The 26,790-nt window shown below is 43.5% G+C and overlaps 1 protein-coding gene across 4 annotated transcripts in view; it reads right to left on the reverse strand.

Moving 5' to 3' along the window:
- AFF2 (ALF transcription elongation factor 2) overlaps positions 1 to 24,828 on the reverse strand; it is a 393,643-nt gene extending 368,815 nt beyond the window's left edge. For all 4 annotated transcript variants that reach the window (XR_009557023.1, XM_060270428.1, XM_035113216.2 and 1 more), the window contains exon 1: positions 24,479 to 24,828. Coding sequence is in view for 3 of the 4 variants with exons in the window: in XM_060270428.1 (XP_060126411.1) it covers positions 24,479 to 24,525 (47 nt within the window). In the remaining variant the exon portion in view is untranslated. The remainder of the gene's footprint in view (positions 1 to 24,478) is intronic.
- Positions 24,829 to 26,790: the final 1,962 nt, after the last annotated feature.

Raw genomic sequence — 26,790 nt, forward strand, 5'->3', positions numbered from 1 at the left:
CAGGATAGAGATGGAAACCAAAAATAAATTGCAACTGAATGAATACTGTAAGCAAATGCAGCCCAACGCAGATCAAGAAAATGTCTTCGACATTTGTCGGATCAAGGGCAACTCATCAACACACTTTTAAAATTCTGAATCTGCATAATATTGTCCCAGCTTTTCAACAGTCTGAGCTGGCTGCCAGCTGCTGAGCACAGGAAGGATTGCCCCACCACCATCACCAAAAATGCCACTTTCCTTGCAGAACTCATTCTAGATTAAGGATGACCTTACCTGTGACCAGGTTATATTGCTAGACACGACAAACTGTTATTCACTGTTTTTGAACTGTTATTCACTGTTATTGAAAGTTCTTAAAGAGTACATTCACCAACAATCACTGTTTCTTACCAAGAAATGGGAAGCCTACAGAGATGGTTTCGTGAGATTTACAGGCTCTATTTGAAATCAAAGGTTATTCTATGTACTGCCGTTAAGGACTGTTAATGGCACTTGATAATATTGATGTCACTCTTTATGCAGAGCAATATAATTAGTAATGCTGTTACTCCTATACTTCCTTTGTTGCCCTAATTGCATCACCATAAACATAATTTACTCCGGAGGAATAGAGAATGGTGTGTGTCTTCGTGTTCAGTTGCTGGTTCCTCCTCCCAACAAGTCCACCGAAAGGCACAGAGCAGAGATGCAAAAGGCCGCTTGTGCTTTCCAGCACCAATGATACAAGCAACTCTGAGGTTTCCTGACCTAAGTAACAAACTCAACACGGAAGGCAATATATCAAACTGACAGTATCACCGTGAAAGGAGTGAGGGAGGCGGAGGAATGGAAGAAAAGGCTCAAAGTGTGACTGTTGCAGTCACCCATGGTGTTCGCCTGCAACTCTTGATTGATGACCCACCCAGAATCAGCAGAGAGATCCCGCAAGGTTGAATTCCAAGACTGGAAGTGGAATTTGGTCTCAGAGCTAGCAGGGAAGGTGGGGGAGGTGGGGGTAAATTCCATATCACCTCAGACCTTATTGGCAAAGGAAGTGGAGAAACAGCAGGGTTGGCTCAAGAAATGCAAGAAAGGGTCAAGGTGGTATTCTCCTATCCCACAATTCCACTTGCAGAAGGCAACTAGACCAGCAGTTGAATCTTACTTCAACACTGGTGTCAACCATTGCACCTGATTAGACTAGTTTGGAGGGTATACAACAGGCTATACACAGCCGTGTGATCTAGGGACGGGCTCAGAAAAAAATGTTTGTGGGAGCTGTCATCACCCCTATAATCTGCCACCTGAGCAGGCTGTCTCAGTCTAGTAAATGACAGTACAAGCCCTGCAGAAACAACCACTTGATAGAATCCCAGAGCTCAAAGATCTCTCACTGCACACAGAGCCAACTCAGTCAGTTGACCAGTCAGATTTTGTCAACTGACCTCCTATTTATTATTTGACTTCTATCAAAATACTCCATGAAACTAAGATCACCCTTGTGTAAGCAGCACTCTCCTTTTTCCATTGCATCATTATGGAATTCAGTGCCAATAAGGAAAAAATGAGGGCCCTTTGCTCCTCAGTCTGGCAGGACATAGGAAAACAGGAAGCTGCTTTATACTGAGTCAGACCAGTCGGCCAGCCTAGTTCTGTGTTGTCCCAGATCCTCCAAGTGTCCTTATTTTCCAGGGAGGTCCCTAATTTAGAGAAGCCATCCTGGTTTCTGATTTGATCCTGGAATGTTTCACTTTTCCTTAGGGTGTCCCTATTTTCACTGGAGAAATATTGGAGGGTATGGAGTTATCCAACCCCTGAGCCATCTGAAGGCAGTCCTGCATAGGGAAGTTTTTTATGTTTAATGTTTAATTATGTTTCTATATATGTTGGAAGCTGCCCAGAGTAGCTGGGGAAACCCAGTAAGATGTGTGGGGTGTAAATAGTAAAATTATCATTATGGAATGGGACATCCTTATTTTCATTGGAGAAATGTTGGAGGGTATGTTGTCCACACTAAGGTGCACTGGCTCTCCAGGATTTCAAATGGGGGTCTCCCAGCCTTATCTGGAGATGTGGGGGGCTGGACATAGGACCTTCTGCATGCAAAGTAGATGCTTGGCCAATGAGCTACGTTCCTTCTCTAAGACATGTGGGTCACACATGTGCCACTCTCATTTTCTGCCTAGAAAATGTTCCCACTTTCTCCCATCCTAATTAAACCCTAAAACTCAGCCCAACCTGATATAAGCCAGATTTCTGCATGTTTGTGGGATAGCACCATTAATCCCTTAAGAAGATGAATTTACTTCAGTGGCAAGCAACATTCCACCAGCCCCTGCCTCCCTCAAAAATGGAAGTACCAATCCACAGCCCCATTCAGAATGCACAGAAGTGCCCCCAAAATGTGCACTACCACATTCTGGAACAAAGCAATACACATTAATTCCAGAGTTTAATACCCCTCTTGGTGAAGCCTAGGCACAGGTTTACCATCCTATTAAGAGCCAAGTTGAAGATATTTCTCAGCCCAACCAGGGATTGAACTGACAACCTTCTCAATGCAAAGCAAATGCTCCACCAGTGAGCTATGACCTCTTTTTTTTGCCATCTTAGTGTCGTTAAAACTACAATAGTTTTCTGGTTAACATAATCCCCCCCCCATTTCCTTATCACTATCCTAATTTGATCAATACTTTATCGGTCAATTGGTCAAGTTCTTTGTTGTTGCTGTGGGTGAAACGACAACCCTTCAGCCACCACCAAATGGGACAATATAAAGTGGTCTCCGTATGACAGCCACATTTGTGCGGGTGCTAAGTCAAGCGCAGAAGAAAAAGAATATTAACATTAATGCATGATGTTGGCATTCACATTTGCTGGGAAGAATGCAAATTTGAACAACAGACTTCACAATGCTAGCTCTGAATTGTAATTCAATTTATCCATGAAACCAATTTCTGTCTTCGCCGTTTTATGTTTTATGGTATGAAACAGAATATTATTTGCTGTAATGTAGTTTATTTAACCCTAACCTGATGCTGTCCGACGGTGGAGGCAGATATGTTGAAAATGTTAATAATACGACATACCGTGCAGATTAAAATTTCAATTGTGTTTCCCCTCATCTCCTTTAGAAAGTTAATGAATTAATGAATCTTTAAAGGACAGTCAGGGAGGCCTTCAAAAGAAGATGCCTTTTTGAGTAAGGAGAGAAAGTGGCAGATTACAACTTAATGGCTTCAGAATAATGGTGATTTCCCTATTTTTTCTCGACTCGCCTTAGCTCAGCTAATGGCTTCATTAACCACACTCCCCCATCGAATAATGGACATCCATCTTAGTCACATCACAATAAAACCAGTTAAATACAATTCAGCTACCTGCCTGCTCGCTGGCAGTGTTAGAAGGCAGAATTAGCAACACAATCAATATAAACTTGAGTATATGCTTTCATATATATATTGAACTTTTGAAAACACCTCTATGCTGATTAAGTAGCTGTAGAGCATGAGGTTTCAAAATGTACAAAAAGTCTCCCCAGTTTGATGACAGAAAATAAGAAGGGTACCATGACTGAAATTCAACTAGGTCATATTTCTTAGACCCACTGATTGCTCCAAGCATGACTTAACAGTGTTCTCACTATTCAGGTAAATTGCTCCCTGGTTATCAACTGCTTTGCAGGCTGTGATTGCACAATGCCATGTACTTCTGATCTCCCTATCCTACCAGCAGTGCTTTTTCTTCCCTGGGGGGATGCAGGGGTACACATACGCCTAAACATTTGTGAATCTTTATACTTTTGTCCGTTTACTGTATTTATTTTTTCCTGACTTGAACTATAAAATGGTGATTTTCTTGAGTTAAAATGAGAGTACCCCTAAACATTTTTTTAGGGGGAAAACACTGCCTAACCGTAATGTTCAATGGATGAAAGGGGGTACAGTTTGGCTTGCAATTAGAAGGCCCCAGGGTCATTATGTGGCATCACCAGCTAAAGGGAAAGATTATTATTATTACAATTAGTTTACTCATCACCTTCCAAACCATCACCTTAAGGCGACTCACACATAAGATAATTGAAAACAGAAACACAAATAGAGCAAATGCATTTAAAGCAAGACTAAAACCTAGCATGTGGACACTCGTGGGAAAGACCCATTTATCCAGCAGGGAAAGCCCGTCATAACAAAACTATCTCAACCAGAGTCCCTTGAGAACCATTGGCAGTCAGAGTTAGACCCATAGAGGAGATAATGGACAAACCTATACTGGTGAGTTAAAAAGGTAAAGGTAAAGGGACCCCTGGCCATTTAGGTCCAGTCATGACCGATCTGGGGTTGCGCGCTCATCTCACATTATTGGCCAAGGGAGCCGGCGTACAGCTTCCAGGTCATGTGGCCAGCATGACAAAGCCGCTTCTGGCAAACCAGAGCAGCACATGGAAACGCCGTTTACCTTCCTGCCAGAGCGGTACCTATTTATCCACTTGCACTTTGACGTGCTTTCGAACTGCTAGGTGGGCAGGAGCTGGGACCAAACAACGGGAGCTCACCCCATCGCAGGGATTTGAACTGCCGACCTTCTGATCGGCAAGCCCTAGGCTCAGTGGTTTAACCCACAGCGCCACCCGCGTCCCACATACTGGTGAGTTATAATGTTATAAATTGTTATAGAAATGTGACACCAGGGGGGCGCTGTACAGCAGTCAATGGAAAATTGCATTAAGAGCTACAGTATATAACTTTTTAAAAATTTAGATCAGTGTAGATCCAGCCAATGTTTACAGGTTGCAGGCACAGAATCACCTAGAACAGGGGTAGCTGCCAGATGTTGCTGAACTCCAAATCCCATCAGTCCCAGCCAGCATAGTCAGTGGAGAGGAACGAAAGGAGTTGTAGTCGAACAAAATCTGGAGGGCTGCAGGATTCTCACTTCTGATGTAGAAAGAAACCCTGTCCATGTAGCAGCCCCAAATATGATGTACAGTGGTGCCTCACAAGATGAATTTGATTTGTTCCGCGAGTCAATTAGTTTTGTGAAAAATTCGTCTTGCGAATTGCGGTTTCCCATAGGAATGCATTGAAATTTCTTTTTTTGCCCATAGGAACACATTAATTAAATTTCAGTGCATTCCTATGGGAAACCGTGATTCACAAGACGAATTTTTCGCAAAACGAATTCGTCTTGCGAGTCACTATCAGATCACAAGACGCATTCGTCTTGCGAAAAATTAGTCGTGCAGGGCATTCGTCTTGCGAGGTACCACTGTAGTGATGTGTAAGAGAGCAGTGTCTGGCCCTGCATGAGTCATACATTTCAATGGAGTAGGTAAAATCAGCTAAATGAGTGCCTTGTGTATGACTTGGGAAGGGTAGTAGCTCAGGAGCAGAACATATGCTTTCCATGCAGAAGGTTCCAGGCTCTCTGGGGTGACCTTGAGCCTGCCGCTATGTCTTAGTCTAGCCTACCTCACATGGTTGTTGTGAGGAGAAGACATAGAGAGGGAGAACCACCACCTTGGGCTCCATAGAAGCAAGCGAATAAATTGTTATGTATTAAGTTAACTGCAGTACTCCTTCTGGCCAACGTGGCTGCAGTTCTTACCCTGCCCACTGTGGCTGCTATTCTCACTCAGGTCCACAATGGGTGTTATGTATTAAGTTAACTGCAGTACTCCTTCTGGCCACCGTGGCTGCAGTTCTTACCCTGCCCACTGTGGCTGCAGTTCTCACTCAGGTCCACAACATGCAAATGAAGGATTGAGAGTGCTGTTCACAGATTGGGTAGCTAGGGGAAGTTTGTTACTGTTGCAAGTTACTGAGTACTATATAAGCCAGTCGGCTAAGCTGCTGTTCAGTCTGGACTGAGAGCTAGAATAAAGAGCTGGTTGTTTTAAGAGCTGTGTCTTCATCCTTCTTACCCACTATACTACACAAATAATGTGCTATCAATAGGTGTTGACCAATATTCAGAAGAGCTCTAAAGTTTTGACAGAAGATTGAGTTGGTACTTTTCTTATTATTGAAAATCAGGGTGTATTTCTTCTAGCTGCCTTCCCTTTCTAAACTCCCCATCCCTTTCCCCAACTAGCTTGTTTCTAGAGTGGATTTTATTATTATTATTTGGAAGAGGGATTGTTTCTTTCAGGAAGAGGCATATCCTTTTCCGCCTTGGCATAAATTACACACAAGCTAGATTTATGTACAATGCAGGGGTCCCCTCAGAATTGGCCTCCTTGGTATGTGAGTGCAACCACAGGCTTAAAGTCTACTTTTCCTATTAAAGTTTTGGTGTTTAATTAAAATTGTCTTTAATTAAAATGCAAATATTCCAGGACTCCAACAATAAATTGTTTACACTAGACTGAGAAACAACTCTCAAAGGCTTTAGAGGTGGGAGGGGGAAACCCTAATATTGCTGGATGAACACTCAGACTTCACTCTTCAGTGGAGAGATGCTTTTCTCTCTACAGATTGGCTTAATCTGTTCTAAACAAGTGAAACCTATCCCAGCCTGTATCAAAGATACATGTATAGAATGTGAAACAATTCCTAACGTTATCTGCAAATAATTCCTAATGTTAAGCAAATAATTAGAATACTTGAAACTCCTTTGTTAGGGTTACCATATTTCAAACAGTGATTAAAAAAAAATCGGCCTGTTTGTTTTTACTGATTTCTGCTCGGACACTGCTGCCGACTGCAGTATTCTGGATATGTCCAGGAAATTCCGGATGTATAGCAACCCTACCTTTGTTATTTCAAACAATTGTTTTGTTCTATTCAACTGTTTGCTAGAGAAGGACTCATGGGCATATGACATAGGAAGTCTATTGGTCCACCTAGCTCAGTATTGTCAACACTGACTGGCAGCAGTTCTTCCAGTTTCCAGGCATAGGTCTCTCCAAGCCTTACCTGGAGATGTGACAGGGGACTGAACCTGGGACCTCCTGCATGCAAAGCAAATGCTCTACCACTGAGCTACGGCTGGTGCAGGACGTGCCACAGGGCTTTTGAATATTGTGCCAATACCACCGCCTGGAGTCACAGAAAAGCAGCTTCCACACCAAGACTGCAATGTAGAAAGAGCACCTCGGTCTCCTTCAATCCAGCTGGAATTATAAACCATGCAAGGCGGTATCACAGCCATGTGTGAAAAGCATACAAAACATTGCATTATCTGTATATCTTTCTCAATAAGCTATAATTATATTTTTTCTTCTTCTTTTTTTGTTAAAAAGGGAAGCAGCCCTCCAAGATTGTAGATACCCATCTTTCTAAGCCCTGCTAAAACCTCGAAACACAACAATTATAGAAGTAAACAGCCATAATTGTACACTAAATGCCTTTTTAAAGAGCCAAACGGTGCGTTTATAAGCTTTAACTCCCACTCGCTGTGACTCTGGAACAAACAGTACATTAGTGAACACAGAAACGAGGGGGTATAAAAGAGAAAAAGCCCTAAAGCTCTTTTTTCCAAGCAAAGAGTTCTTGCAATTTCCCTGAAAACTTCTGTGTATGTGTGTGAAACTTAGTGATTGCATCTGCAGAAAATAACTGCTTCGCATAAAACACAAAAACTAATTTGGAAACTATATATATATATGTGTGTGTGTGTGTGTGTGTGTGTGTGTGTGTGTGTGTGTGTATGTATATGTATATATATCCCCAGTAAGGGTGGGGGAGGAATCTAAGGAAATAGGTTTTGACTTATTCCTGCAGCCACCATTACATACTTCACATTTCCTTAGAAGCAATAATGGTAAAGGCAGACATAAAGAAAGGCACTTTGTAACCACCCACATTACATTCAACACAAGTGAATCTAGAGAGTCAGGCTCAAGTCAGGAGACACACAGCTCTGCAAGCCTAGATCATAAGTGCTGCCCTGCATCCCGCTAATTGGCTAGCCTTCTGTGATGTCACCAAGAAACCCCGCTTCTCCCCTTTAAATCCCTTGAACACTTTTGCTATTTAACAATGATTTGTTCACTTTGCTTTTAAAAAATATTGGCATGAATAATGAACACCATGCCCCATTTCTCAGCCCCACATGGCACAAAATGGAGTGGGGGTCAATTCATTGATATTTGAGGTGATACTCGAGGCAATGTTGGTAGTGGAAACTTCAGATTTCCTGGAATGCTGATTCATTCAGAGGGGAGCTGGTTTTGCCTTCTGCCTCCAGCCCTTCAAATTTGGAATGAACTTTAAGCACTGAATGTAGCTCAGCGGCACAGCACTAAATGAACATTCACAGAGCACTTTTAAAGATATGAAAGGAGATAGAGAGGCATGAAACTGAGTTAGTGATCCACATGTCTGTCTTTTCACAGCACTGAGGAAGGCCAACTCATCCCACAACTAAGGGACCCATTGCAAAAAAAAACCCCTTTTCATATCATGGCTGTCACTGCCCAAGCTTTTAGCACCTGTGGTCTGCACTCTTGACGCCAAAGAGCAGCTAAAAGTTTCACATCTGTTTTAAACCACTCTGGTTTCCTCTTTCCCCTGGGACAGGTGGTCAGGGGGCCACGAGTGCCATAAAAGGCACAGCTATTTTTGTCCTTCCTTCATTTTCTTTACAAGCCTCAAATGAGTGTCAGGATGCACTGCATCCACATCCCTGAAAAGGAAAGGAACTGGATCAAAACCCAAGAGGTCTTCTACCATCAGCACAACAAGCAAGTGGAATCTGCACAAAGCCAGTTACAGGTCAACTCAAGTCTGAATTCACCAACTGAGCTATGGGCTCCATTAAATCAGCCTCAGTCCCACCATGGTGTGGCACCACCAAATTGGTGCATTGTCGTGGGGAAGAGCATAGATTGTAAGACGAGAAGTACTGATAAGGGAGGGGGACTTGATGGTTGTGGCTCCCCACTTGCACAGCTCTCTCTCCAGTGAAGTCTCCTTGGTGCCTTCATTAACATCCTCTCGGCACCAGGTGAAATCTTATCTCTCCTCCCAGGCTTTTTATGAACTATAATGATTTTTCTGTCTATGGGTGGACTCCCCCCTCCCCCCGGTTGCTGCTGCTGTTTATTGGGTTTGTTTTATGGGCTACTGCATAGTTTTTTATCTGTAATGCATTCTTTTTTATGCCACACTTTATCCCTTTAAAATTTCGTAACTCACTTGGAGGCTCCTTATGTTTCAAGCAATTACATCATCGCAAATCCGACTCCAGCCACCAACTCACTAGACAGCCTCAATGAAGGGTCATCCTCCATGCCAGACTGTAATACTGTGATGTTATTAATGTCGGCCTACCTTACAAAGTTGTTGCAAGTGTTACATTGCAATCTTATGCACATTTAGTCAGGAATATGATCCACTGGGCAAGCCCGGCTCTAGGGGTAGTCTCGGTGGTGCGGGGCGCCAGGGCGCTGGGCTGGCAGGAAGGCGCTGTGCGGCAAAGCTGTGCAGAAGCCGTGCTGCGCACTGCGCCCGTCCACCAGGGCGGGGGCGCCAGAGCGATCTCCGCACCACGGCGCCAGGGCGCCCGACCGGCTTGAGACGGCCCTGCCACTGGGCCAGATTCAGCTACCGAATCCCACTTGCTGTAGTCCATACAAGGACTTCAGCTGGTGCAATGGGACTTTCCCCCTGCTCATCTCTCCCTCTCACTCCCATCGGTTGGGGGGTGGGTGCGAGAACTGTTTGCGGTGTGGAGAGCAGGGTCATTCCATTTAGCAAGCTGAAATGCTTGTGCTAACAGAACAATTGCTATAGCACAATACTGAATCCCCCTACAGTGTTTAATGGGGCTTACTCACTAGTAAGTGTGTTTAAGATTGTAGCCTTCAACAAAGAATGTTCAAAACAACTGCTATCATAAGATAGCAGAATGTGTATTTTCAAAACTATTTCTCCTGCCTACTTCTGCTGACCCAGAAAGCATGTTCTTTTCCTCCAGAGCCATTATTTTAAATGCAGAGGAGGATATATGTAAGTTTTAATTAAACGGTTTAATCAAAATGCATGCAAATTATCCAGACATACAACTTGTATGTCAGATGCCTTAGCTGGGCATCATTTAACCTAAGTAACATTTCCAAATACAAAATCCAATAAAGATGGCTATTAATGGTACAAGTTGACACTCATAAGGAGGCCAATGAATATCTCCCAAGGCTATTAATCTGAACTCTACCTTGTTTAACTGGAAATTACACATTTTGTTCAGGCAAATAATATCAGTCTGATCAAGCTCTCCATAATTAGCTGACTTTATTAAGAAAGATGGCAGAAATTGTGTTACCAAGGAGCTTGCCTGCTGAGCTAGTGTTATCATCACCAGATACTCTCACCTGATCTTTCTAGGTGATCTACTCACCCTCTAATTGCTAAGCACAGACACTTTAGCCAGAGCAATAACCGAGACAAGAAGCAGACTTACAGCGCAACTGCCAACCACAGATCACTTTAAGGACTCTGGGTCATGCACTGATAAACTTCTCACTGTGTCTGTTCTGCTTGGTTTTAGCCATTGCTGAACCGTTTCCCTCAGAGGCACAAACAGGGAATTTTTTTGTCTCTGCACTTTTAATTACGTTACACACAAACAGCAGCACTACTTTTAATTACACTTTTAATTATACACACAAACAGCAGTGCTACTTGAGTCAAAATAGCTAAAGGAATGTTGTTTGTGTGTTATTGTTCTGTTATTTAATGCTTGTACCATATTTTATAGCAGCCACTGTAACACTGGGTACAGGATTAGACAAAGCAATCAGACAAAAGTAAGATGGACTTTAAAAAAAAAAGCATTGTTGTGCATGTGTGAATGCTGGCAAAGCTCTGAGGCGTTTGTAATACGCTGAGCTAGATGCTAAAAGAGAACAGGGCTTGTGCACTTTAAGAGGGGATTTCAGCTTAGCAGAGCCGGCCCGGGCATTAGGCAGGGTGAGGCTGCTGCCTCAGGCGGCAAAAGCTGCCAGGCAGCACACCCACAGGCTCCCCACCTGCCTGCCACCTCCACTGCTGGTAGAGAAGTGCTGTTGCCATCGGTCTTGATTTTGGGCAATATTGCATCCATTTAGGGCAAGATCTCAGCCAGTGCCAATAGTGGTGGTGGTGCTTCTCCACCAGTGGTGGATGAGGTAAGGAATGTGGTGGCAGTGGCAAGAAGAGGTGGTTGAGGTAGTGGCAGTGGCGAAACAGGAAATGCTGCCCCTGCAGCTGACACAAGCCCTGTCCTCTTTTGCATCCGGCCACCTTATTTTTCTGAACAGGTGGCTATGTTCTGATGAACCCTAGGAGTAATATGGAAAGAAAGAGCCCATTTCCACCTACTGTATGAGACACACCAAAGGTGGGGAGGGGGAGGCACTTGAAATGACAGATATAATTATCTCATTAAATGCAATGCCACAAGAGGTGGCAAAAACCATTAACTCAGCTGACATTTTAAAAGGATTAGGTAAATTCAAAGAGGATAGCTTATGAAAGATGGAATGGAATTTACATCTACAGGCAGTGGTGGCTGCTCCATTAGGGCAAAGGGGGCACTGCTCCACTAAACTCAGCCAGCACTCGCCTGCCAGTCTTTCTCTTTACAGTCAGTCTTAGGGGTGGCACTGCATGCCAGATTCCCCATTGATCTTCAGTGTTGTCCCTGTAGATCTCAGCAGGGAGGAAGGTGGGGCCCAAACTAGAATCATTCAGCTCTGCCTGTCATTGGCTCTGCCTCCACCTACTGTTGGGCTCTCTGCTTTCTGCCACAATAGACCCCAGATGGTACTGTGCACAGGGGGAGTCTACTTCAAAATTCCAGGTGCAGCAGACAAACAACCAGGGCAGGCTGTTGTCTTCACGTACCCCAACCCCTGCCAGGGAGCTTCCCACCGGTATCTGGGGGTTGACAGATGTAAACAGAAGCCCTCAGCAGACCTACTCCACTCAGCCCAGGGAAAGATGAAGACTGAGCATGTTGGAACAATGTGTTTGTTGAAAGTGGGACAGGAGATTCCGCATGCATCCCTACCTCTCCCTCCTCCATGGATATAGAGTCTGCATGTGTAGCACATGGTTGAACTCACCTTATGCTCTTGTCAAATGTGATTCTCTGTGAGGCTCCTCTCTGTTTGCCCCTTCCATGGAAGGTCAGGAGAGTGGCAACACAAGACCTGGCCTTTTCAGTGGAGGCTCCCTGCTTATGGAATGCTCTTCCCAGGGATGCTTATCTAGCACCATCTTTAGGCACTTGGGTAAAAGATTTCCTTTTTTGCCAGGCATTTGGCTTTATTTGTAGCCACCTTCAATAGGTGGGGTCATCATCATCATCATCATCAATGTTCATCCAATAAGATGGCTTGCCATTCCAGAGCAGGGTCTTCTTGGTCGCATAAATAAATACAAATATTACAAAACAAGTTTTTGTAAGCTAGGTAGAAAAACAAGCCATAAGCGAAGGTGTTGCCATGGTTTGTTGTTGCTGCTATTGTTTTTACTACGAACGCTCTGTGTTCCATGCTAGGGGGAAAACAGTTAAATTGGACAATTTGAAGTGTCGGCAACAGGCTGAAAGAGCAGAGAAATTTAGGAACAAGAAGAAATGAAAACTATTAAGCGTGCAAGGAGAGCCCCTTCAGCAGGAGCAGCTCGTGACATTTTCTTTTCTTTTGAGAAGGGCAAAATGATCCCCCCCTCTACCCATTTAAAGTAGAGAAGATGAACCTTTTGCAGCATAAGGACTGCATTCCCTCCTTGGCACTGGTGGGCAGGACCATGGGGGAAAAGAGGTAGAACAATGGATGCAAATTTTACCTTTGTACAACAGAGTAATTTCTACACAGATTCACATGCCCCTCTCTATCCTCCATCCAGACAAGGAAAAGGCATTCTCCGTGTTCATCATCACATTCCAGCTGGACATAAACATTCAGGGTGCCAAGCAGGACCAGTGAGTGATGTGGCTTGGGAAGAAGGGATGAAGCCTATGGAAAACCAAGAAGGAGCCCCAGGGATGAGGCTCCCTACCCATGATGTACAGAAACCACCATTCTACATAGAGTTCTCCACCTCACTTGACGTCAGGGGTATTTTCCATCCAAAGGAATGCACACAGAAGATAGGTAGTGCTTTATTGTCAAAGATCACATTTACAATCACTTGTACAGCTCTGGATCCCTACGCACACCAGTCTAACGTCTAGGAAACTATTCCCAGGTAAGTGCTCTACAGAGCAGTTGCAGCAACAGGGGACCACTCCCCCTCCATCAGTTTATCCTAAGGACCTTCTAGTCCAACATGCTTTTCCCTTCACATTGGCCAACCAGATGTCTCCAAGAATCCCACAAGATAAAGGGTAAAAGCACCATACTTTGCCTAAATTTCTAAGCCGAGTCTTGCTTCTTTCTTAAGCTCCATGGCCAGTTGTTTCCAACAACAAAAGCAGTATTTAACTTCGGTGGTTAATCCTACCCGGCCTTAATCTAGCACATAAATATATACAGAGGACCACAAACAAACAAATAATTATCCTCAGAAATGCCAGGGGATATGTGGTGATGATGGGGAATATGTTATAAAGAAATGAAGGTCTTTGCATTACTGTTTTTCCAATGAGATAGAAAGTGGCAGATGTAAAAGATTTCATTCAGCCAACAATCTCTTTTTATGATATGGATAAACTACTCAAACAGATTTAATCCCTTACTAAATCAGATTATGAAAGGCAGACAAAATCACAATTTTATTCAATATGCCATTTTATCCTGTGTGACTAATGCATTATTTGTATGAAGTTAAAGTGGAGCTTTGAAGAAAGGGGATGGGCGGTGGAGAAATACCCTATGAAATAAATCAAACACTTCTCTTTTGTATAATCTTAACAGACAGATCCCATTAAGATTCCGTTATACATAGCTGTTGGTTAAAATCATTGACCAGCATCCTTATAAATTAATCAGCTGAGGTAATGCTGCCTTGGCTGTCAACATTTACTCCTAATCTACATTTAAAATTCACTTTGGCTTTGCAAGTCCCCTGCCCACTAAAATATGTTAATTGGCCCTCCCTCCTCTGTTGAAGAGTCAAGAAAAGCAGAAGCTCGACAGAAGCTCCAGCACAGGAGTGGATGACCTGCTTTCACCTCAAGGGCCACATTCTCTTCTGGAAAGCCTTATGAGGGGCACATGCCAGTGGTAGGTAGGGCCAGAAGCAGAAGTGGGTGGAGCAATCTATGTAAATGTTACCTTTGTACAGTACATTAGTTTCAGGAGTGGTACAACCTGTTTCGCCGCTTGAGGTGAAACAGAAAGTGCCACCCTTCCTTGCCACTCCTGCTCTCCTTGCTCTGCTGCCACCGTGCACCCTGCCACATCCAATTCCACCAATTTCAGGCTAGATTGCATCAGTTTGGGACAAGATCTCACCCAAAATCAAGTGACATCTTCCACATTCCACAAGATCTTGCCAGAAATTGGTGCTGAAATTGTCCAAAATTGGCAGCACCGCAGGCAGAGGGCGCCTGCAGGAATGTCACCTCAAGGGCTTCTGCCACCTGAGGCAGTGACCTCACCCTGTCTAATGGCTGGGCTGCCTCTGGTTAGTTTCTTCACACACATGCTTCCCTCTCGATTCTCCCTCTAGATAAGCAAGGCACATGATCAGAGTTCAAGAACACATTTACAGCCTTCTTTTCCTTTGCCTGCTTCTGAACATGTGTAGGCTCTTGGCTTCTACACACAACAATTCCATTCAAGTAGGCAGTTCAGACAAGCCATAGATAAGCATTCAGATGTTTGCTTGGCCACGATCCTAAATAATAATTTGTAGAACAAGATATCTACATTTACAAAGCATGCACACTAGGGAATGTGCTTAACTGATCTCAGCGGGACTTCCTTTGACTTAAGATTGTAACGCAAGTTAATATAAAAAGCACCTGATGGATTAGCCCAAAGGCCCCTCTATTCCTCCATCCTGATCTTGCAGTGGCCAATCAAATGTCTGTGGGAAGCCCCAAAACAGCACCTGAGTGCAGCAGCTGGCTCCCTACCTGTGATTCCCAGACACTGGCATTCAGAGGCATATTGCCTCCAACAGCAGAGGTACAACATAGCCCTAGTTACTCACTTGGCTGTCCAGCATACCTTTCAGGCATCTCTCAACTTAAGGTCACTGGATCATTACAAGTCATCCGAAGCAGACTTCAAATGCCTGCTGACAAGGAATTTGTTTTTCTCTTCCCTCCCTCCTTTTCTGATATCCTTTTATCTCTAGATATCTCCATTAGTCTGTAGATAATCAGGGTCAGTGAGTTCATGTCCAAGAGACACTACAACAATTTAAACAACTCTTTGAATTGCCAAGCATCATTAGCCAGCTACCTTTGGATAGTAAAAGCTTTCAAGTTGTTAGGTATTCCTTAGTTCCTTTTGTGGACAGAGTACTGAACTGAAAATGATAGTATGGTGGTTGTTCTTTAAAAAGAAAAAAGAAAACGCTTAGTTGAGCAGACTGAATACGACAGAATATACCAGGATTTCTTCCAATCTGAGGGCCACATTCCATTCAGGACAACCTTTCAGGAGCCACATTCCAGTAATGGGTGGGTAAAGAGGCAAAAATGGGTGAAACAATGAAAGTGAGTTTTAGCCTTTGTAAAACAGGTTACATTACATTGAACACATCACTCGACTGGAGAACTGCACTGTAAAATGTGGAGAAGTGCAAATTTTGAAGGGCAGCTGTGTTTGCGCTTACATATTGTTTCAGAAAGTGCAAATCATGTAGGTTCACCTTTAAATACATCAGGAATCAAATTTATCCCCCATCACTAATCTCATGAAAGATGCGCTGCCACAAATAATAATTCCCTCCTCCATTCCCAATGAGTACATTCCTCATATAGCCAAAACAGTCTCAATCAAACACAAGATTTTGATGTTCATGCTTTCAGCAACCAATACATCCCATGGGGGGGGGGTGTTCCTGCTGGTTAAGTTACTTTAGATGGTATCAGGTAAATAATATTTGGAGAGTAGGTCTTTGAGAAGAAGAAAGGGAGCCTGAAAAACATTCCAAACTCCTAGGAAACACCATCATTTAACCCAGGCATAGGCAATCTTTGGCCCTCCAGATGTTTTGGCCTACAACTCCCATGATCCCTAGCTAACAGGACCAGTGTTCAGGGATGGTGGGGATTGTAGTCCAAAACATCTGGAGGGCCGAAGGTTGCCTATGCCTGATTTAACCAGTCACTTGTTTGGAGTTTCCAGTTACTGATGGAAAATCTGTATACAGATAAGTGAGTAACAGAGCATGGAACATAGGAAAATGCCTTCTACCGAGTCAGACCACTGGTCTATCTCATTCAGTATTGTCTACACTGACTGGTAACAGCTCTCCAGGGTTTCAAGTAGGGTTCTCTCCCAGCCTACCTGGAGATGCCAGGAATTGAACCTGGGACCTTCTACATGCCAGGCAGATGCTCTCACTGAGCTACAGTCACTCCCCAGTGATAGATGTGGCCTGGGGAGGGAATGTGGCCTTAGGATTGTCCCAGGAGGCCATATTCAACCTCCTGGCTTAAGGTCCCTCACCCTTGATATATGTAAAATAAAAAAATTCCTTCAGTAGCACCTTAAAGACCAACTAAGTTTTTATTTTGGTATGAGCTTTCGTGTGCATGCACACTTCTTCAGATACCTGAAGAACAAAAGGTATCTGAAGAAGTGTGCATGCACACGAAAGCTCATACCAAAATAAAAACTTAGTTGGTCTTTAAGGTGCTACTGAAGGAATTTTTTTATTTTACTTCGATCCAGACCAACACGGCTACCTACCTGTAACCTTGATATATGGATACTGATTAGGGCAAGTCGTTCTACCAAGCCAATAGGTGAGATGTCATATCTTGAAGACCAAAAAGAAAGGAAGGAGGGACACATCTTCCTAAGTGCTTTCAATTTATTATCTAAATGAGATAATAAACCTGGGACTTTTTGAAAAACAAACAATAACACACACAATTCAGCAAAGGGATGGGGGATCTGTAGTACTTCAGATGTTGTTGAACTCCCAACTTTCTGCATGCAGTGCGTGAGCTTACATCCAAGGGCACATGAGTCTCTCCCCTGCAATCACACACTCACACTGCACATACCCACCTCCAACTGATTTACATGCGGCTTATATGTGTACAGTGCAACCAATATTTACATAAAGCTGTCCAAAAATTCTGGATTCTTTTCTTTTCACTTCTTGAAAGCTCACTCTTTTGTTTTACTCCATTCTTGATTTCTCATTCTTAGGTTACTCATTACCAAAGGAACCTACCCCCCTCCATCACACTTACTTCAGCATTTCGACTCAGCAGTGGCATACAAGGCTGTGTGTTTTGGAAACATCAGGATCCACTCTGTTTTAACATCCTTTGCAATCTCATGGAAGACCAGGAAAAATGTAATATGCTATGGCATAATCAATTGCGGGGCTTATTCCACCCTCCCAGGCCTCAAACTGGACTGTATTTTATTTCTTCCTAGACTCAGCTGCTCATTCTGATAGATCCTAATCCTTCAACCACATGCAAGGAGCATGATGAGTAATTCCTTTATGTTTGGGAGTGGGGAAACTGAAAATGATCCTAAATAATTACTTTGGGGATGTGCCTAATACAAATTCCCTAAATAAACACACTTTAACTTCCAAAAAGAGAACAGAAGGGGAAAGAGATGGGATTTCTTTCGTTAATGAGTATTCCATTCAGTATTTCAATTTCTTCCAACTCCTTCCACGAAAAGGGGGGGGGGGAAATCTACGGTATCTACTCCATTTCACACGTACCTACTATTAGGCATCATTGCACCATCCCGGTGTTCAGAGGAAAACAGTAATTTAATAAGTGATTTGAGGCCTCAGGGCAGTAAAGTACAGTAACTGAGAAGGCATCCCAGGGCAGCGTATTGGAGGGAGGGAGGTGGGAAGAAGGGAGGGGCACTTACAAATGTGCTGAGGTAGAGACCAAAAACATCTCACCTTTGTCTGGCAAGCAAGCAGGGTTCCCCACTCCCAGTTGAGGAAATAGGTTTGACGGAATGCCCTGGTGGGGAGCAGGTGGCTTGGTTTAGGAGAGAGACATTGGAGGGGGGGAATATGGGGAGTGAAGGAGACCTGACCTACGGATGGTCCATTCTCAGCTCCGCCAGCTACCAGGCCAACTTCTGACCTTTCTATTTATGTTACAGTTTAGTGAGTTTAAGCTTCTTGAATAAACGTCCAGTTTTCTTCCCCGTTTGATGCAATTGGATTACTGTTGATGTCTGGTATAAATCAACCTCTCTTTTTATGAGGTAAACAAACAAACAAAACCCTCTCTCTCTCTTTTTTTTTTGAAGGTGTGATTTGATTCATTAATCAAAGGGATTACTAAGGGAAATGCCATTGTGCCATATTGCCCACCAAGTCTTACCTGGGAACAAGGCCTATCAACAGGGGCATTGCTAAGCAGTTAAAGGGGTGCTGCAACATCGCAGGTATTTGCACGGAAATAAATTGAACTAATTTACAGGTACAGATGCCTTGGGGGAAATTAAGGTGTAGGGTGCTTGAGGTTTCACCACTGCTGTGCTTTGCAGTTTCCCCACATGCCTTGTAAGCAAAGATTTCCCTTTTCTTTTTGAAAAAGTGGGAAGGAAAGAGTATCTGGGCCCTGCAGCAGAAGGCTGATAACTCAAGACTGCTTGTTAGCAGCAATACCCTGTACCTAGGATTCTGCTGCAACACAAAAGCCAAATAGACATTGGCTCAGTGAAGCCTACAAGTTGAGAATGACTAGTTTAGACCAGTGGCTTTGCACCTGATATCCAGGTAAGAAGGTCTCGTGTTCAACCCACAGCATTTCTCCACATAGGCCTGGTAATGCCTCCTGCATGAAACCCTGGATAGCCTATGCCATTCAGTGCGGACAATACTGAACTAGATGCTCCAGGGGCCTGACTCTGTAGAAGCCTTCTGTGTTCCTACACATTTCAGTATAATATACTATTGATGCTGAGGCATGTCTGGTACATTATAGCTTGGCTAAAGTTACCTGATGGGCATGCTGCATTTCGAACCCAGGACTTCCCACCTCATGGTCAACCACACCACTTCAGACTTTGACAGTTCTGTTCCTTTGTCATTATTATTACTGTTTTGATATGTGCTAGAAGCTGCCCAGAGTGGCTGGGGAAACCCAGCCAGATGGGTGGGACATAAATTGGTGGTGGTGGTGGTGTTGTTATTTGTTTCCTGAACACACCAAGTGCCAACACTCTCTCTTCCTTCAACAGCTCTGTCAAAGCCCGTCCATATTGTAGAGTTCCTAATTATCGACCCCTGGGCCTTCCTAACCTCCAACCATCTTTAAATATAATCTTCTACGTACCTTAGGAATCTGCCTTGCTTTGCTTAGTGCTGTAAAGTCCCATGGGCACAGTGGAGACAAGAGGGGCAATCCTGTGACCCTCCAGGTGTGGCTGGACTCCAGCTCCCATCATCCCAGATCAAGGGTCATGTTGGCCAGGGCTGATGGGAGTTCCGGGGCCAACATTACCTGGTTCCACATTCCTCGTAAAGGACCAGGGAATATCAAAAAAACAAAATTGGCTTGAGGAGAGCAGTGTCACTCCATGTTGCCCATGTTTCTTTTGGGGCCTCCATACCTCCATAAACACGGTGATGAAAGGTGCACTCAGACACAGGGAATATTGTGTTGGTTTTCCTGATTAAAATGCCAGTGAAATTACCACTAAACTTCCATTTTTATTGCCACTAGATTTCCAGAAGTGCCATCTATGTCATGTGAAAGCTCAAATATAATCTGGAAATTAACAGTTAGGGAAACATCAGGGAAATGAAATAAACTGTGATATGAATGTAGTCAAGGTAATTACAGTCATACCTCGGTTTACGTCCGCTGTGGTTTGAGTACTCCGTGGACCCAGAAGTGTTTACTTCCGGTTTCTGCCATGCACGCATGTGCAGAAGCGATCTGCGCGATCCGCGCATGCGCAGAAGTGCTCTATTGGCATTTCGCGAATGGCACCCCGGAACCAATTGAGTACTTAAAGCAGGGTGGATTTGATTTAAATCAAACTGATTTAAATCACGAGTTAAATCACGATTTAAATCACTAGTCAGTAAGGCTTGATTTAAATCATAGTTGATTTAAATCATAAAGACCAATTCTTGCTGGTATAACTTTATTATGCAAGTAGGTGAAGATTTTTAGAATAACAACTTTTCATATTAGTTTTTTTATCCCCAGTTTAATAGGTTAATCATTCATATTTGGACAACTTTACTGTTGTACTTAGGAAGGAGAAAAATAATCATTACCTTAATAATAACAATTTAAATAGATTTATTCAACTGAAACAATAACATTTCAGCAAATGTTATTTGCTTAAACAAACATCCATGTTTGTTAACTAATTGGCTAAACAAAAACAAAATATATATATATTAAGAAACTTAGACTGTCAGCCCAGCCTACACATGAAAAACTTACTGTCCACTCCAAACAATCAGAAAAATATTGTTTCTATTCTATTCACTGAACTTCTTGAAACTTAGCACTGAAGGGGTTGCTTCTGTATTCATAGGTTTGTAGAACAATAGGATTAAGGTCTTTTTCTCAACTCTGTTCATGTTATAACATTTTTGCTGTGAAGAAGAGGCATGTGATCTCTGTTGAGTCAAATTCAGTTTTGAGAACTGCAAAAGTAAACCAAGCACCTGTGATAATATCTTGTAGGCAGAGAAACTGCCCAATAATCTTACAAAAACCTCTGGAAGAGGTGAATGGATTAATGGAATTTATTTACCCCAAAAATTAAACATATACAACCTTATACTACATAATTAAAAAACTAATCTTTATTTCATGATGGAATAACCTTTGGATGGTAATATGTTTTCCTCAAAAAGCATTTTATTTAAAAAAATCCAATTTAAATCAAAAAAATCGATTTAAATCAAAAAAATCCGATTTAAATCAAAAAAATCCGATTTTTTTGATTTTTTAAAAAAAATCATTGATTTTTATCCACCCTGACTTAAAGTGAGGTACCACTGTAGATTGATACAGAGCCTTATACCTGTTAACATGTGTTATTTTCTAAGAGAGCCAGTAGTGGGCAGAGTTTTAATTTTGCATGGAGAGAAACCTGCCTTCGACCCCCAGATAGCCACAATTTTCCTTGGATGGGCTAGGACCCTTTGCTGTATTTTAGCTTAATATACGGAGAGGTGGTGAAGAGAAAACTGGGGGACTACATAAATTCCAATCCAAGTTCCTTAGGTGAGGGAGGAAATGTAATGAATAAATAGACAGGTACAATTTTACTTTGGGGTTCGTTTGCAAGATGTACTATGAAACACATGTGGAGTTCTCTGATACAGACCACATCCCAAATCTATCATATAGCTTTTGGTCTTCCATTCCCAGCATAATTATTATATTTATATAGCATCATCAAGAGAAAACCAAACCTCAGACTAACTCTCTGCCCCAAGCAGTTTACAATATAAATTTCCATTAAATTATACTAGTTTTGTATAAGTATCTGGATTTACAATCCCATTTCCTTAATGTAGTTGTGTCCTTGCACATTGACTGTGCGGAATATGATGTACATATTGCAGTAATTCACTGCATATTTTAATCCCAGAGTTACAGACCCTTCTTTCAGGTTACGGGAGAGATTGGCTGCTGCTGTGTGGCAAATTATCTCTGGCAAATTATCTCTGGCAAATTATCTTTTGTTGTTCCTTAAAGATAGAACTTAAGGCTACTTAGATGTAAACGCACAACAGTTAGCAGCCAACATGCATCAGAATTGTGTGCACTGGTCAATTCCAGTCCCAGTCTTATGCACTTGCTTGGGAGTAAGTGCCACTGAAATCAGTAGGGCAAATTGCTGCAAAGCTCTGAGTGGATTGCCTATTGCACCCAGGTTTTAGTTTAGCTTTTGTTTTTTTAAAAAAAGCAGGATTGTTTTTAATGTGCAGTTTCTTCCAACTTTGGGGAACAAACACACTCATTCCGCAACTAGCTAATTAGCAGTAAACAAGGCAGAGACACAAGCCTGATGCACAGGGTGAACAAAAGTAATTTTTTTTAATGTGCAACAGTGGCCATTTAAATATAGACAACTATGGCTTGTTTGGGGAGGGGTCATTCAGTGAGCGCCTATGCTGGCAAATTCTTCTCGCCAGAAGAAAATAGTTTGGTGGACATCAACACAATTTCACAGAGACCCCCAGTGACTGCATGTACACAACACCCTGCAAACTCAAGCCCACTGAATTGATGCACTTGCCTATTAAGGCACACAAGATGAAGAATTTATGGAGATACCCCTTGCCGAGACACACATGAGATCAGAAGAGACGAACTCTCGAAGGAGCCCCTGCAGCCAAAAGCATTAGATGCATTTTTAAACAAAAACAAAAACCGGCAATACTTTGATAAAGGAAGTTAATGGTGATCAGGAAAGAGGAGGAGATATTGTAACACTTGTCCACCCCCACCCCACCCCACCCCCACCAAAACCTCAACAACAAAAACACATGTTAACAGTTTCCTTCTTTCTCAAACGCATCGTTTCGACATACACCATCCTGATCCCAGCCAGTGTTGGACTCTACAAACACCGCAACATGCTTCCTTTTCCAAACGACACCTCCATGCTCTGTTGTAACAGCTCCCATTAAATTAATGATGTTACCCACACCATAAATTAGGCAAATTGTATGCAAATACTGTTTGAGTAGCAATACAGTGGTTATCAGCTGTCTGCAAAAATAAATTAGTTTGGCAGGGTAAAGATACTGTGAAGCAGCATATTTAATTGAGCACTAATTTTATTGTGATTATTACTTTTAAGTAACAACGGCAAGGTTATTAAGTGACATAATGTGATGGTTTACACAGAGCTGATAAAACACTTCACAAGATCCACAATGCTGGTTTGCTGATTAAAACTGATACTAAGTAATTTATGGTCCCAAGGATTGATTCTCAACCGCTATAAAAATAAAATAAATGAAAACATGACAGAGTTTCAGGGTTTTCAAGCTGGGCAACTACAGTATGTTTGACAAAGTGTCACTGATTAGCTTGATATAAAAATTATGTTTTATTATTAGTATTTTCAGCATGATTTGCTTAAAATGCCAGCAAATTAAAATGATTCCCCCTGCCCTTCTCTCAGCAAAACACATCATAATATTACCTATGTCGCCAATATTTTTGCCAATCAGGCATGCAAAGTTCAAATTTATTCATTTACCTACTTTGCTTGCCTGGTTAGTAAATTACAGCCTACCTCAAATGGCCACAATCCGGTTGCTCATTATTATTATTTTAAATTTTAGAGAAAAAGCACAAATTGCAACTTGTTAGCTTGGCAGAGTGAAACACAGAACCAGTCCAGACATTGGCAAATCATATTTAAATATTTATGGGCAACAAAGCATCTCTGTTTTCCAAGTTAAATACAGAATCAAATCACAACTTCTGCGCTACTTCTGCTCTCCCAGTACCAACACCCCAATTTTTCCTTTCTTTTTTAAAGATGGGGAGCTTGGTTTATTTTATTTTTTTGCAGCAAGTTCGCAATAAAAAACAACCAACACACACAACTCCCTTCTTCTTTGCAAATCACAACATGTCTGAAATTCGAGAAGAACATGGTAACGGTCAAGATATTTCCGAAGCTTATAAGTTAAAATAATAAGAGATCTGACAGTGACTAGGAAGGGGGGGGCTATCACTTCAGTTCTGGATCAGTAGAGGGGGTAGGAGGAGGGACAATCACAGGCAGTTTTGGAAATGAGAAAGACTGAAATCTTGCAACTGACACCACTAAACTGCACGTTTGAGAAAGCCACAATGAAGACAATGTATGAACAGTGTGGGGGAGTGTTGCTGGTTGGATAACCTTCCTTGTTTTTTGTTGCTTTTGGTTTGGTAGCCAAAACACCCACACCCTTGCAAGTTATCCCACAGGGTCAAGAAAGCATAGGTCTTGATACCTATTTTGAAACATAGAAAATGAAATGTGCATGAACAACACCCCCACGCCCCCCTCAAAAAACCCACCCACACACTCCAGGGGATCGGATTGAGTTGGGAATGGGTTCAAAGAGGGGTTCAAATAATGGGATGCTAGAGCGGGTTCAAAGGAAGCGAGGCTATGCCGACTTCTTCCATAGATGCTGCCTGTTTTGCAAATGGACCACTTCCAAGTTGGAGCATCCTCCGAAAAACAGGGCATGCGACGCGCATCACGCACCTCCGGACAAAAACCACCACGGGTACATGGCTCTCGATATTATTATTAAAGACAAGACACTGAGAAGGAGGGGAGACGAAGATGCAACAAAAGGTTTCTGAGCTGCACTATTAATGATGCTAACAATAACAATAACAATAACAACAACCCGAAGGCATGATGAAATTCAAGAGCGGGGTGGGAAATCAAACCTACCACTGCTGGTCCAAGTCCCAGTCCCTGAAAAAGTCGAATAGATCCATAGCGGTTGCGAAGGGAGGCAGGAGAGACTCCGAGCGCTGCCTGCCCCCCCTCCCCGGGTCCGCCTTCCCCCAGCCCGGCTAGGAGAAGTCGCCGGGGCAGGGCAGGCTTAGCAGCGCATCTGGAGGGCGAGCTGGGCTTTCTCCCTTTCGCCGTGCTTGGGGGACAAGCTGGGGCTGGCGATGGTCTCTCCGGCCGGAGGGAGGAGGAGGAAGGCAGCTCTGCTGCTGCTCTCAGCTCCTTCCGCTGGCTTCTGCTGGCTTCAGCTGTGGCTGCTGCTGCCGCCGCCGCCGCCACAGCCAGCAGCAGCCTGACTGACTGACTCGCTGGCTGGCTGGCTGAGGCGGGCAGAAATAGCGGCGGCGGCAGCAATATCAATACCCACCACAAGGGGCGGAGCGAGCGGCAAGAGCCACGACTCGGAGACTCATTGCATTAGCATCCCTCCCCGCTCGCCAATTCGCAGTTGGAGCAGAGTTCACATGTGCCACAGACGAGAGACGGGGATTCTGGGCGCTTCCAAACGGGTGCCATTGTGCGTTGCTCTATGTGCATGCAATACTAGAATAAGAATAAAAATATCAATATAAATTTGGAAGTGACCCTGAGAGTCATCTAGTCCAACCCCTTGCAATGCAGGGATTTGAAACCATACTGGACCCTACTTAACTTTGGAAATGTGCTAGCAGTTTTATCGTGGCACCACTAGCATGAGTATATCCAGGATTGTTCGGGGGGGGGGGCTTTTGTTAGGGGGTGGCAGAACCTTGGATTTGTATTGATTTGGGGGAAACTGCCCCCTGCCCCCCTTGGCTATGCCCATGGCCTCTGGGAATACAATTAAAAATATGTATTAATATTGATGTTAATATTTTCAACATTCAAATAACTTCATTGTTATCTAAAACTGCAGCATCAGCAATCCCACATCACAAGGGGTGGAGTAATGGTTTTGGTGTCAGCCTAGGACCTGGGAGGTAAAGGTAAAGGTAAAGGGACCCCTGACCATTAGGTCCAGTCGTGACCGACTCTGGGGTTGCACGCTCATCTCGCATTATTGGCCGAGGGAGCCGGCGTATAGCTTCCAGGTCATGTGGCCAGCATGACAAAGCCGCTTCTGGCAAACCAGAGCAGCACATTGAAACGCCGTTTACCTTCCCGCTGTAGCGGTTCCTATTTATCTACTTGCATTTTGACGTGCTTTCGAACTGCTAGGTTGGCAGGAGCTGGGACCAAGCAACAGGAGCTCACCCCGTCACAGGGATTCGAACTGCCGACCTTCTGATCAGCAAGCCCTAGGCTCAGTGGTTTAACCACAGTGCCACCTGGGTCCCTAGGACCTGGGAGACCAGGGTCCAAATCCCCACTCAGCCATGAAGCTCACTGGGTGACTTTGGACCAGTCACATGCAACCCAACAGACATGAGCCCAGAACTCTGGTTGATCCCAAAGCAGTGTTTATTATTGTGGGAAGAGGTAGCTCCTGCAACATACAAGCTTGTTTGTTGGCTGCCATGTCCACAAAACATAGAATCATAGGAAATGCGGGAATCTCAACTAAAGCATCCATGACAGATGGGCACCCAACCTCTGCTTTAAAACCTCCAAGGATGGAGAGTCCACCACCTCCTGGTGGGAGTCAGTTCCACTGTTGAACAGCTTTTAGTGTCAGAATTTCCTTCCTTATAACTTGAACCCATTGGATTCATCCTTGCTATCAAAATGTAAGTGGGAAGACACACATGGAGACATGGGTACTATTGAGTGTGTGGTGGTGACGTAAGGTTCCCAAAAGCCGTTAAATACCAGGAGAGTTGGGATTGAGAGAGCTGAGAAGCAGAGGTCACTCCATCGGCTCTGCTGCAACAGGCCAGCTCCATCAGGCCTCCTCTCCCCTCAACTGTCACTTGGGGGCAGCCTTTCTCTCTCAGTGGGAGAAACAGTAAGCAGGGATCATTTAATCAGCTTTTCTGGAGGCCCAGCTCCATCAGGAACCTCCTTGCTCTTGAACTGTGCCAGCTGGTCCATGTAGGAACAACTAGTTAGAAACTGGTGTCTGAGTTTTAGTATTTATTTTCCTCCTCCCTCCTGTCCAAGGGGCAGCTGGGTCTTCTCTACCTGGTAAGGTAGCACACATGGGAGAAGGAATACTCTTATCCTAAACCTCTGCTGCCTTGTAGATATACTGATTCCTGAAAAAGGCTTCAGGAGTACACCTTGGGGAACCATCTGTACCTGCTGCCTTGCAGGACATCTTCGGGAAAAGA

The sequence above is a fragment of the Zootoca vivipara genome, chromosome Z, assembly GCF_963506605.1.
Source record: "Zootoca vivipara chromosome Z, rZooViv1.1, whole genome shotgun sequence".
In the NCBI taxonomy this organism is placed as follows: Eukaryota; Metazoa; Chordata; class Lepidosauria; order Squamata; family Lacertidae; genus Zootoca; species Zootoca vivipara.